The 14,288-nt window shown below is 42.0% G+C and overlaps 1 protein-coding gene across 8 annotated transcripts in view; it reads left to right on the plus strand.

Annotated features, from left to right (window-relative positions):
• The window catches only part of IPO8 (importin 8), a 43,992-nt gene that overhangs the window by 14,147 nt on the left and 15,557 nt on the right, over positions 1 to 14,288 (plus strand). For 2 of the 8 annotated variants that reach the window (XM_083401405.1, XM_083401409.1), the window contains exons 9-19: positions 256 to 390; positions 883 to 982; positions 1,504 to 1,580; positions 2,075 to 2,191; positions 3,513 to 3,602; positions 4,390 to 4,555; positions 5,413 to 5,573; positions 11,510 to 11,635; positions 11,839 to 11,905; positions 12,565 to 12,690; positions 13,223 to 13,320. In XM_083401405.1, coding sequence (XP_083257531.1) covers positions 256 to 390; positions 883 to 982; positions 1,504 to 1,580; positions 2,075 to 2,191; positions 3,513 to 3,602; positions 4,390 to 4,555; positions 5,413 to 5,573; positions 11,510 to 11,635; positions 11,839 to 11,905; positions 12,565 to 12,690; positions 13,223 to 13,320 — 1,263 coding nt within the window. Of the gene's footprint in view, positions 1 to 255; positions 391 to 882; positions 992 to 1,503; positions 1,581 to 2,074; positions 2,192 to 3,512; positions 3,603 to 4,389; positions 4,556 to 5,412; positions 5,574 to 11,509; positions 11,636 to 11,838; positions 11,906 to 12,531; positions 12,691 to 13,222; positions 13,321 to 14,288 lie in introns of all 8 variants that reach the window. The other 6 variants (XM_083401404.1, XM_083401408.1, XM_083401403.1 and 3 more) reach the window with 3 other exon arrangements.

Genomic DNA, 14,288 nt, shown 5'->3' on the forward strand with positions numbered 1-14,288 from the left:
AACTGCTGATTATTATTTTTATTGTAGCTGCCACTTGCACCTCTCTTGCCTCCATTTTGGTCAGTAGGTCCTTCTCAGATGATCAAATTTGACCATTGGGCTTCAAGTTGCTGGTCCCTGCTGTATGTTGTTACAGCAAATCTTTCCCATGGCTACCATGTTCAGGGATGATGGTGGTAATGGAAACAATCACAATGTTCTAATTTTAAGGACAGATTTTCAAATGCAACCTGATATATGTTGTTTTTCCTTTAGGTGCTCCTAAAAATCTTGGACCAATATAGGAGGAAAGAGTATGTTGCACCACGTGTCCTTCAGCAAACATTAAACTATCTGAACCAAGGGGTCAATCACTGTATAACCTGGAAGCAGATGAAACCACATATGCAGGTCAATAAAAAAATAGTGATTGGTGTCCCTGCACAAATACTGAGGATTTGAGCTAGAGCTTTTCATGTAGTGTTGGAGCTTGAAAAATTAATTACAATAATTAACATTGCAATTACTATAACATTGCAGTTACTATAATGGGAATGCAGTCACTTGGATAGAAATAACCTGTCAATAGCATATTTATTTCATTTATCAGTATTTTATTCCACACCATCTGTAGGATTTAGAGGGGTCTCTCTCTCTCTCTCTCTCTCTCTCTCTCTCTCTCTCTGTAGCTATCTCCCACCCCTGCCTGATAACATTTAGTAATGTAAAGCATGTGATGTGACATCATTGCATTAGCTCCTGGATTTGGTGGGTCCAGTATGCAGCACACTGTACTGCTGCAGGATTCATAATGATGATTTCTTGGGGTGAGGACTTGTGTTTGAATGATTAATAATGCGATTTTGCTCTGTTGAACATTCTCTTTGCCTTTTTTCCTATTAGACTGTGTGTGAAGAAGTGATCTTTTCCCTGATGTGTTATAAAGATGAGGATGAAGAGCTCTGGCAAGAGGACCCCTATGAGTACATCCGCATGAAATTTGGTAAATATGGTAAATATGTATTATGCATCAGCTAGATGATTTCCTTGCTATCACTGATATTATTTCCCAGTAGCACCCAACGTTTGAACAGATTACTATACATTCAGATCAGCCTACAGTGAGAAGTTTTGTTTGTTTGCACCTGTAATTTTGTTAGTATTTAGGCAATATAACAAAAGGAGATAAAACAAAAAAGATTGCAAAGTAGGACATGCCCCTGTTTAACCTGTCCATTGCACTCCATCCCTAAATAACAGTTTGTTTAAGCCTCCATAAACTATGATTGTGGTGAGGTGTCTGTTAAAAACACAAAATAAGGGAGAGACAGTAGGATATTGGCTGAAAGATGTTTACTTCCATTAGTGATTGCTCATTTAAGAAAAAAAAAGAGCCTTGTTGGGTTGTCCTTGTTCTGTCAATTTCAGAATGATTTGTCAAAATGTTCTTGTTAAAGATTGTGCAGTAACACTTGATGTGGTTTTCTTTTCTTGTTCTTTTTGTTGTTGTTGAAAACTTGAAAGATGTCTTTGAAGATTATGCATCCCCTACAACAGCTGCTCAGATACTTCTGTACACTGCAGCAAAAAAGCGAAAAGAGGTACTTATAATACAAACACTATGACATTATAAAGGCTTGTACCGCTTCCTCCATTCTTCATTGGCTGTGATGGGAAGCCTGTGGCCCTCCAGATGTTGTTGGGGATGGGAACTGGAATCCAGCAACACCTGGAGGGCCAAGATTTCCTATCCCTGCTATTTGTCTCCCTTAAAAAAATAAAAATCTTTATTACATTTTAATCCTCTTTGTTAGCCAAGTTGCTCAGGAGCTGTGTACAAGGTATGTCCCTACCTGAAAATCCAATGTTATCCTTGCCATGACCATCTGAGCTGGTTCAGGCTACAGTGACCCCTCCCATTCCTCCAGTCTGGACTGATGCTGCACTCACTCCCCCCCCCCATGGGTCACTCTCCCCATGGGTCATCTGGCATTCATCAACAGCACCACCAGTGTCTTCTTGGTTTAAACAGAATGACTCCAGCATTTTTTACTTTCTAGTTCTTAATTTTCTGCATTTTGTTCCATCTGTTTAGGTGTTACCCAAAATGATGGCATTTTGCTATCAGATACTTACTGGGCCCAATGTTGACCCTAGGAAAAAAGATGGGGCATTACATGTGATAGGATCTCTAGCAGAGATTTTGCTGAAGGTAAGCGGATGAAGACTTGTAAGATACATGTAGTTTTGCCACCAAATATGTAGTCTTCAATGTGATTCATGAAAACCTTAATGCAGGGATCAGAATGCACATGTATATCTCTGACAGAAGGTCTGTGTAGAGCAGGAGTTGATAAGGGGTTCTAAGAGAGATGAATGAAAATGGAATGAACCAAGATTCATACAGTATATTTTAATTAGTATTCTGGGACTACCTGGCAAGTCCTGTTGTATACATGTATTTCATCAGAGACATGCATGGAAATGAAATTGATCTGTGGACAGTAAGGCATGGTAAGTAGCTCTAGAATGTTCATTAAAACAGACGTATCCTAGTTGTTCTGTTCAATTTAAATACCATCTTGAAAAGCAGGTGTGCATCAGAGGGCACTTTGGTCCTCAAAACAACTTGAAATAATTCCCATGGTATGCTATTGGCCCGTAAACCAGTAGTAGCACTTGAAGACGAGGACAGTCAAGCTAGACAGGGATTTAGCCTGTGCATCAACAGCCAGGTCTAACCAAAGGAGAGAGCTACAAGGAAGCCTCTTAACAAACAAGGCAATATCTCTGGTCTATATCAAAACTCCCAGGTTTTGTTTTTCACCTGGTCTTAGAAAGATATTCTGGTCCTTTCTGCAGTCTTACTTAAGCACACAAGAAGAGCCTTGCTGGATCAGACAAAAGGCCCATCTGGTCCAGTATCCTGTTCTCATAGTGGCCAACCAGATGACTTTGAGTTCAACTGTGCATGTGACTCCCAGCAATTGAAATACATAGGCATGCTGCTTCTTATAGCCTCCTTCATCTCTATCTCATCCCACCTACTGAGCAGGAGCCAGCCCAACAGTGAAGGCCTCTTGCAGACACTTAGGGGCTGCTTTGTATGTTACAACTTTAGCTTATATCTGCATTGCACATACTGAGCTATAGCTTGCAGTACTTTGAAATGCACATTTTTGATACAGGCATATGCCATAGGGAACTCTCTTTGGCAGGTTCCCATGTAAGAGGTTGGATATTCCTGTAAAACTCTTAATTCTGGATACATGTACCTTCATAGGGACACATTCCCACCTGTGGCTGTAATTGGCCTGGACAGCATAACATATTTAACAGTTTGGCATTTCTGCATTTTATTAGACTTATATAATGCCAGAATATTTTCTGAGAGTGAACTTGAAGCTAGAAGCTGATTTTGGTTTATATTTGTGCAATTACTCTAGGGGAGTTAAATTTTGGGACATAATTGAATGTTGTCACATATCAAAATGGAGACTAACCTTTTTTGTGGCTACTGTTAATTCCATCAGAAGAGTGTCTTCAAGGATCAAATGGAGCTGATGCTACAGAATCACATCTTTCCACTGTTCATGTCGAACCTGGGGTATTTGAGAGCAAGAGTAAGTGACTACAGCAAGTGTATCGTTCTGCAGTAACTTGCTCTTCTTAGCATCATTTAGAGAGCGTGCTCCCTCTTACAGCTTCTGGGAGGCTGATTTAAATTTGTTTGCTTTCTCAAGGGGCAATGGGGCGAGATGGCATTGGGGATGTTGTTTTGCACATTGTTGCTCTTTTTTTGTTTGCTCTTTTATTGCTGACATTCTTGCTTGCTGCCTCTCTCCTGAAGGTCGGGTAACCGTCTGGAGCAACATTTTCATGTGGCTGTCAAAGGACTGTTGCCTGTGCAAAACTGCCTTAGTTATACACAAGTGTCTCTTTGGAACTTGGCCTAGAATTTTAATGGTTGTTGTTGGTAGTGGTGGTGGCTTTAATCAGGGGTGGATGTATGCACGCGCACACACACACACACACACACACACTTGTCTAATGTAAGCCTCTTCAAACCATAATACAGTGGTACCTGAGGTTACGTATGCTTCAGGTTACAGACTCTGCTAACCCAGAAATAGTGCTTCAGGTTAAGAACTTTGCTTCAGGATGAGAACAGAAATTGGGCTCCAGCGGCACGGCAGCAGCTGGAGGCCCCATTAGCTAAAGTGGTGCTTCAGGTTAAGAACAGGTTCAGGTTAGGTACAGACCCCTGGAACGAATTAAGTACTTAACCTGAGGTACCACTGTATGGGGTACAAGTCTAATCAGCTGAGAACTACCAGCACAAAACTAGATTCCTTAGAGAACAACAGAACTCAGTAGTGTCTGTTTTGCTTTCTCCCTCTTATGCTGCAGTCCTGTTGGACTCTTCATTCGTTCAGTACTTTGGAATTCCACAATGAACTCAACCTAAGGAATGCTGTTGAGCTAACAAAGAAGAGCCTGATTGACGACAAGGAGATGCCTGTCAAAGTGGAAGCTGCCATAGCACTTCAATCCTTAATAAGCCATCAGGAACGAGGTTTGATTTTGATTTTCTTTCTTTCTTTCTTTCTTTCTTTCTTTCTTTCTTTCTTTCTTTCTTTCTTTCCTCTGCATGAACATCCCCAGTTCAATTCCAATGCCTAGTTGCTAAACTTCAGATTCCTTCTGTCAAAATAAATGAATATTATGATAATTCTCCTCTCTGTAATGACAGGCACTAGAATATAGAATATGTACCAGCCAGGAAGGGTGCATTCTTGCTCTCACCCTACTGTGTATTGTTGCTGTAAAGGTGCACCCATGTATTGAGTATCTATGCTCCAATAACATCAATGCATCTGTTGCTACTCTATCAAGCATCCTACTATGTGGTTGTTACTGACAGAATGAATATTGGCCATTCATTTCCCATTCTTTGAACCTTCATTTAAGTGTTTTTTGACTGCTAATTATGCAAATAGGTCTGAGATGAAGGTTAGGATTGGTGTAATAGCTGCAGACGTTACAGAACCCGGCTTTAGCAAGTCATCATATCTTCTGCAATTTTTTTTGAGAAAGGGAGCAGGGTGGACCTGAGTGTATCTTCAAGGAAAAAGATGCAAATTCCCCAAATGGTCTGTTTAGTTTTCTCCCTTTTTCAGCTTTCCAAAATACCACTTTTTCTTGCACCAGTGAAATAGTTCAGGAATAGAAAGCAGACAGATATGTGTACCTAAGAAGCACTGATAAATAGATAGATAAAATGATAGATAAGTAGATAGACAGATAGATATCTATATTTTATCTTTCTATCATTTTATCTTATCTATCTAGGGGGTTTAATCCTAATCCAGAGCTCCATGTATCTTCATTTAGCAAATGACCCCTTCTATCTTTTTCTGTGTGCCTTTTTAGCAAAGGAATACATTAAGCCCTACATCAGGCCAGTTATGCAGGAGCTGCTGCTTGTTGTTCGGGAGACTGAGAACGATGATCTCACCAATGTAATCCAGAAGCTGATTTGTGAATACAGTCAGGAAGTAGCAACAATTGCTGTCGAAATGACACAGCACCTGGTAAGAGATAGCAGTGCTCTGATACAGAGGAAAACCTCTGATGTTTCTGGTTCCAGTTGATCTTGTTGGAATCCAGAATTTATTAAGGGATGTGTAGCTTCCAGCTTTGGCATTGTAAAACCAGTCTGCATGTCTATAAAAATAAGTTTTAAACGACTTGAAGAAAATTAATTGAACGCATTTCTCATTTTATCTCAATATAAGGCAGTACATCCTGGAAAATTCCCATGTGTTTTTGCCCATACCACATTTTTTTTCAGTGGGTTAACCCTAAATATTGAAACTTTTGTTATATTTTTAAACTGCTTTTAAAAATTATATCCTGGTTTTCAAAGACACTCAGCCTGGATTGCTCTCTTTTCCCCACCTTACATTCTCAGCTGTTTACATGCATTTCAGGCAGGTTTATAGTCTGTGGAACTAAACTCTTACATAAAGAGTGGAGAACCCGTGAACCTCCAGGTGTTGTTGGACTCTGTCTCCCTTCACTTCCAGTCAATAGGGCTCATGGTTGAGGATGATGGGAGTCAGAGTCAAACAACACCTGGAGGCTCTCAGGCAGCTTTACGTGCAGCAATTGCATGTTGATTGCCCTCCTAAAAGACAAAGTCCAGCAACTGGAGGAACGTGTAGCTACGCTCCAAAGAATTAGAGAGCTGGAGCTCTTCTTGGAAGCAACAGAGCACACCGTCTCCACCAAGGAGGAGACAGGGGACTCCCCTGAGAAGGAGGCTAGTTCACCAACACAGGAGCCCGATATGTGGAGAAACGTGACTCAAAGAAGTAGGAGGCCCAGGGTTCGCTCTGATTGTCTAGAAATACACAATCGCTTTGAGGTCCTCTCCCCTAGCATGGAAGACGAAGAGCAGACTCCATTTGAGGATCTCTCCCTCATTACAGTCGATCACGTATATGAAGATGAGCAGCAAAGTCAGTCCTCAGGGAATGTGCAGGCGACCTTGGAACGGACCGCTCACGGAAGAACCCTGACCAAACCTAAGAGAAGGCGTGTAGTGGTGATAGGGGATTCCCTACTGAGGGGAACAGAAGCAGTGATCTGTGGGCCTGACAAGATGTCTCGGGAAGTGTGCTGTCTCCCCGGGGCTAAGATCCAAGATGTAACTGAACGACTGCAAGGAATCATAAAACCCACTGACAAATACCCCTTCCTCTTGGTTCATGTGGGAACCAATGACACTGCAAGCAATAGCCTCCAGAAGATCAAAAAAGACTACGAGGCTCTGGGCAGGAAATTGAAGCAATTAAATGCACAAATCGTCATCTCATCTGTCCTCCCAGTTGAACGACGTGGCCCAGGGAGAGAGAGGAAAATAGTGGAAGTAAACAGCTGGCTTCGCAAATGGTGTAAACAGGAACGGTTTGGATTCTTAGATCACGGACTGCAGTTTCTTGAGGATGGACTTCTGGGAAGCGATGGGCTGCACCTCACAACGGTTGGGAGGAATGTTTTTGCCAAAAAACTAAGAAACCTCATCAGGAGGGCTTTAAACTGACTAATGTGGGGGAGGGAGACAGTGCTCCTGAAGGTAGGAGTCTATTAATTGATGAAGATGATCATCCAAATGTCATAGACCAAATGGAGCAAACAGCAAGCAGACCTAGTGGTGGGAGGAAAAAATCCTTAAATAAGAGACACGGGGGAATGACTAATGGACTTCAATGTCTGTACACTAATGCACAAAGCATGGGAAATAAACAAGATGAGCTTGAGCTCTTGGTACAGCAAACTAAATATGACATAATAGGCATCACTGAAACCTGGTGGGATAAGTCCCACGATTGGAATGTAAAAATGGAGGGATACAATCTATTTCAGAGAAACAGACCAGACAAGAAAGGAGGAGGAGTGGCGTTATATGTCAGGGATGTGTATACCTGTGAAGAGATCCAAGATCTAGAACCTCAAAGCCAAAGTGAGAGCATTTGGGTCAAAATTAAGGGAGAGAAGAATAATAGTGACCTCATTGTGGGAGTTTACTATAGATCCCCAAGCCAAACGGAGGACATAGATGATGCCTTCCTGGAACAGATGGCCAAGCATGCAAAAGGAAGGGAGATAGTAGTAATGGGGGACTTCAATTACCCAGATATTTGTTGGAGGTCAAACTCAGCCAAGAGCATAAGGTCAAACAGATTCCTCACTGGCCTTGCAGACAACTTCATTGTCCAGAAAGTGGAAGAAGCAACAAGAGGAACAGCCATTTTAGATCTGGTCCTAACCAATGTCGATGACCTGGTTAATGGGGTAGAAGTGGAAGGATCATTAGGCGCAAGTGATCATGCTCTTCTGAAGTTTACTATACAACGGAAAGGAGCAGCCAAGCATACTAGGACTCAATTTCTTGACTTTAAGAAAGCCGACTTCATAAAACTTAGGGAAGTGCTAGGTGAGATCCCATGGACAGTAATACTAAAAGGAAAGGGAGTTCATGATGGCTGGGAGTTTGTTAAGAGGGAGATAGTAAAAGCACAACTTCAGGCAATACCAATGAGACGGAAACATGGAAGGTGCCTAAAGAAGCCAGGGTGGCTATCTAAAGAACTTTTAACTGAGTTAAGATTAAAAAAGGATGTGTACAAAAAATGGAAAAGGGGGGAAACCACCAAAGAGGAATTCAAACAAATAGCCAGCACGTGTAGACACAAAGTCAGAAAAGCTAAAGCACAGAATGAACTCAGGCTTGCTAGAGAGGTTAAAAGCAACAAAAAAGGCTTCTATGGGTATGTTCGTAGCAAAAGGAAGAACAAAGAAACAGTGGGGTCACTCAGAGGAGAAGATGGTGAAATGCAAACAGGGGACACAGAAAGGGCTGAACTCCTCAATGCCTTCTTTGCCTCAGTCTTCTCCGATAAAGAAAACAATGCCCGACCTGAAGAATTTGGAGGAAATGATTCAGCAGAGGAAACACAGCCCAGAATAACTAAGGAGATAGTACAAGAATACTTGGCTAGTTTAGATGTATTCAAGTCTCCAGGGCCAGATGAACTGCATCCAAGAGTATTAAAAGAACTGGCAGATGTGATCTCAGAACCACTGGCAGTCATCTTTGAGAATTCCTGGAGAACAGGCGAAGTCCCGGCAGACTGGAGGAGGGCAAATGTTGTCCCTATTTTCAAAAAGGGGAAAAGAGAGGACCCAAATAATTACCGCCCAGTCAGTCTAACATCAATACCAGGGAAGATTCTGGAGCAGATCATTAAGCAAACAATCTGTGAGCACCTAGAAAGGAATGCTGTGATCACCAATAGTCAGCATGGATTTCTGAAAAATAAGTCATGTCAGACTAACCTGATCTCATTTTTTGACAGAATTACAAGCCTGGTAGATGAAGGGAACGCAGTGGATGTAGTCTACCTTGATTTCAGCAAGGCATTTGACAAGGTGCCCCATGATATTCTTGTAAAGAAGCTGGTAAAATGCGGTCTTGACTATGCTACCACTCAGTGGATTTGTAACTGGCTGACTGACCGGACCCAAAGGGTGCTCATCAATGGTTCCTCTTCATCCTGGAGAAGAGTGACTAGTGGGGTGCCACAGGGTTCTGTCTTGGGCCCGGTCTTATTCAACATCTTTATCAACGACTTGGATGATGGACTCAAGGGCATCCTGATCAAATTTGCAGATGACACCAAACTGGGAGGGGTGGCTAACACCCCAGAAGACAGGATCACACTTCAAAACGACCTTGACAGATTAGAGAACTGGGCCAAAACAAACAAGATGAATTTTAACAGGGAGAAATGTAAAGTATTGCACTTGGGCAAAAAAAATGAGAGGCACAAATACAAGATGGGTGACACCTGGCTTGAGAGCAGTACATGTGAAAAGGATCTAGGAGTCTTGGTTGACCACAAACTTAACATGAGCCAACAGTGTGACGCGGCAGCTAAAAAAGCCAATGCAATTCTGGGCTGCATCAATAGGAGTATAGCATCTAGATCAAGGGAAGTTATAGTGCCACTGTATTCTGCTCTGGTCAGACCTCACCTGGAGTACTGTGTCCAGTTCTGGGCACCACAGTTCAAGAAGGACACTGACAAACTAGAACGTGTACAGAGGAGGGCAACCAAAATGGTCAAAGGCCTGGAAACAATGCCTTATGAGGATCGGCTAAGGGAGCTGGGCATGTTTAGCCTGGAGAAGAGGAGGTTAAGGGGTGATATGATAGCCATGTTCAAATATATAAAAGGATGTCACATAGAGGAGGGAGAAAGGTTGTTTTCTGCTGCTCCAGAGAAGCGGACACGGAGCAATGGATACAAACTACAAGAAAGAAGATTCCACCTAAACATTAGGAAGAACTTCCTGACAGTAAGAGCTGTTCGACAGTGGAATTTGCTGCCAAGGAGTGTGGTGGAGTCTCCTTCTTTGGAGGTCTTTAAGCAGAGGCTTGACAACCATATGTCAGGAGTGCTCTGATGGTGTTTCCTGCTTGGCAGGGGGTTGGACTCGATGGCCCTTGTGGTCTCTTCCAACTCTATGATTCTATGATTCTAGGTCTTACGTTTAACATGCCCACCTTGTCTTCATCCAAAACTGCAACTAGGTTTGAGTACAGTGGTACCTCGGATTACAGACACTTCAGGTTACAGACACTTCAGGTTACAGACTCTGCTAACCCAGAAATAGTACCTCGGGTTAAGAACTTTGCTTCGGGATGAGAACAGAAATCGCGCGGCGGCAGCAGGAGGCCCCATTAGCTAAAGTGGTACCTCAGGTTAAGAACAGTTTCAGGTTAAGAACAGACTTCCAGAATGAATTAAGTTAACCCAAGGTACCACTGTAATTGTCTTTTCTCACATCCCACCTCTCCTCCTTTCTCTCTCTATTGCTAAATATTACTTTGTAAGCTGCTTGGAGCAAGAACCATTCTAGGACACTACAGTGGTGCCTTGGTTCTCGAACTTAATTCATTCCAGGAGTCCATTCAACTCCCAAAACTGTTTGAAAACCAAGGCATGGCTTCCGATTGGCTGCAGGAGCTTCCTGCACTCAAGCGGAAGCCACGTCGGACATTCGGCTTCCAAAAAATGTTTGCAAACCAGAACACTTCCGGGTTTGTGGTGTTCGGGTGCTGATTTGTTCAATAACAGCCATTCGAAAACCAATGTACCACTGTATAAGGCTTAGTTTAGTTTAGTTTAGGTATATGTCGCTTTCCCACAGTGAATTGTGCTCCAAGTGCCTCACAACAAGCAACTCGGTGTATCTCAGTGGTAGAGCATCTGCTTTGTATGCTGAAGGTCCTGGGTTCGATCCCTGTCATCTCTAGGTAGTGCCCTGCCTGAAACCCTGGATTGCTGCTGCCAGTCAGTATAGACAATACTGAGCTGGATGGGCTACTGGTCTGACTTGGTATAAGACAGCTTCCTATGCTTATTATCAACATACCAAACATTTGAAACGATATGTAAAATTTTTTACAAAACATGTCAATCAATTCACATAAGACCTTATAAGATCAGATAAATAGGATAAGTTCAACAGTACAAAGAAATAATCTATATACAGAGAAAACTCAAAAGTTCAGGATGAGGGCAGGCACAGGGAAGGCTACACTACAAGTTCTAGTCTTGCATTCCAAGGGCCAAGCAGTCTGGCTAAAATGCAGTTTGGGAACTAGATAGTTCACAGCTGGCTCACTCACTAGAGGAGGCCAACACAGCCAATGGGAAGTGCTGTGGAGGGCAATGATGGTAAGCCCTCTTCCCCAGGCTTCCAGGTGTTCTAACCACTAGTGCAGGACTTACTGCAAGGTGCTGTGCCCATTGATGGCTTTAATACATGATGATGATGATGATGATAATAATAATAATAATAAAAATAATAAAAAATATTATTATTATTCATAGTCTCCAAGGATGACATAATCAGCAGGCTGCTTCTCCATTGTTTTGTGTCTTGATTTCTATAGGCAGAGATATTTGGGAAAGTTCTCCAAAGTGAAGAATATGAAGAACTGGAGGATAAAACTGTCATGGCTATGGGGATCCTTCACACAATTGATACAATCCTTACTGTCATGCAAGACCACAAGGAGGTGAGCCTTCTCCATCACTTGTCAACAGGTGGCGCTGTGGGCCTATTCTGTTCCACAAAACCTTTGCCTACAGCTTTCAGCCAGTCATAATTTTAAAACAGTTTTAAATTTAGCTTTTTGTTTTAGGGCAACTGTTCATTTAAACAAAAGCATTCAGTTGTTACTTTCATGCTATAAACAGTCTCTGTCTCTTCTTATTCTAGATAACTCAACAGTTGGAGAGCATTTGCTTACAGATCATTGGCCTCGTCTTGCAGAAGCACGTAATAGGTAAATTTAAAAAGCTGACCTTCTAGAAAATATTTCCAGATTTTTTGTTTGTGTTTGTATTGCAGAGAACTAAAAGCCAGTCTTGAATTAGATATTAGAATATAGTACGCCCTCTTTTTCCAGCCAGCCTTTGCCAATCTGGTGCCCTCCAGATGTTTTGGCCTGGATTGGTGAAAGCTGCCTTAACAACTTATTTTCTCTGCTATCCACTTCAGTTTAGGCATAAATAAGTCACCTGTTGTGAATTTACTTTTGTTGCACATTAGACATATAGATTGCTTTCTGTAGTGCAAATTGGAAGGCCAATGGAACAACAGTCAATTCAGTTCTAGACATACCTGGGGAATTGACAGTGGGGCACACAATGGGAGTATAGTATTGTAATGTCCAGGTTCAAATTGCACTAAATATGCAGTTTTGTTTAAGCCCTGAATCAAGTCTATGCAGTGCTGGTTGGTAAATTCCTTACCGTCACACCTTCAGGTGAACTGGCAAGTTTGCTGTCACTATACCTCAAGGAAGACATGATTGCAAAACATGTTTGCTGGTTAAAATTGCTGTATAAAGGATTGATAATGGTATGAATTTTTGCAGTTTGTGTGGGATTTGCCAACTTTTATTTTCAGACCTCATCAGATCTGCGGGGGTTTCCCTTTCAGAGTTCTATGAAGAAATCCTCTCTCTAGCATACAGCTTGACGTGCCATCTTATTTCACCTCAAATGTGGCAGCTTCTGGGTGTCTTATATGAAGTATTTCAACAGGATTGCTTTGAGTACTTTGCAGGTAATGAGCTCTGTAGTGTGTTCTGAAAGGGGATTGACTGATGTTATAATAACCTGAGAGACTGGAGCAGTAGATCTGTTCAAGTAACTCGATTTGAAGTATTATGTTGGCTAGCAGTAGTTCAGGAAGCTATGATGGAGTGTATCAATTGTCAATTTGTCTCAGCTGAGTGAAAACAAGCTTGCATTGTTCCTCAGTGCTATAGATTCAGAGCTGCATGTGCACAGGATAGCCTTGTGCAGAGTGGTGTACACTTAATTTGGGCTGTGGCAATCCAGTTTCTGAGACCTATATAAACTCTGCATATTGAGTAAATTTGCACATTTCCTCCTTCCGCCATGTAGATGGCTTCAGGGATTGTCAACACACTTCTGGCATTTCTTTGGAGCCCTAGGAACTTGTCCCCCCCCCCCCTTTAAGTTATTTATGTGTTTATAGTGCTTGTTAACATGTACTATGCAAGGAAAACAACTCTACAATGCTAACCTTACTTTTGCTCTCAAGCTTAACTGTTTTGCTTGCCTTTGTCTAGATATGATGCCTCTCTTGCACAACTATGTCACTGTTGATACCGATACGTTACTGTCAAATCCCAAAAATTTAGAGATAATTTACACCATGTGTAAAAAGGTAAGTATTGCCATTGTTCATACCTTTACCAACTAGGTATCAAAAATGAATATGAAAAAGTGACCGAAAAATGTACCACTGGGTAAAGGTCACAAGTAGTCCCTTTTAGACCTGCTTTTAGCATACATTCTCTGCTTGCTTCCCTTCAGCAGACTTCAAACCCAGGGTCTGAGGGTCATGCCTGCAGGTTACCCTGACAGGATGAGTGTAGTTACTTATACCCACTGATTTTGGACATGGTATGGCTTTCTAAAAAAACCAGGATTTTTCTGCCCACGCCATATGTTGGATCCTTTTCCAATTCTGTTACTTCTTTCACTTAGGTTCATAGCACATCAGCATGCAAGACACCCACTTTACAACTAGAAATGATGTATATCCTACACAAAAACATATGCTAGAATACTGTGAATGTGTTTGTCTTTAAATACATGAGCTGTACCAGCAAACAGGACAAACACTTATTCTGTTCTTGAATATTCAGTTTCGGTTGCTCTTCCTAATGTGCTTGTTCTGGGAAAAGTCCCACAGAGTATTAGTAGAATTGCCTTTCTCTAGTAGAGGGCCATGCTTTGGCTCAGTTTGCTTGAGCAACACGGAGCTTTTTGCTCTGCCATGCATCCTCTTTGCTTTTAGCATGCCGAGGTCTGAACACTTGAGGTAGATCTGCTGGGATTGACAGCTGTGCGTTGCGTGCAGGCTTTGTACTAAATGGCCTTTTGGCCTATTCTAGCTCCATGAATCTGACAGTGAGACTTGAAAACAGAATAACAGATCCGAGCTCTCTTGCTTTTTGCTCACTGAGCCTGTTGAGCATAATGTTTTGAGAACTCTTAATTCACATACGGATTCAGACCACAATGTTCAAGATTCTACCCTGTTTTTGAAGGCTGGGGATCAATTTCAGTGAGTGCCACTTAACTCCACGAAAAGGAATAAAAGTGCCAATACTAAGACTCCCATTATGG

This window comes from Podarcis tiliguerta (assembly GCF_965153285.1).
Source record: "Podarcis tiliguerta genome assembly, chromosome: 10".
NCBI lineage: Eukaryota > Metazoa > Chordata > Lepidosauria > Squamata > Lacertidae > Podarcis > Podarcis tiliguerta.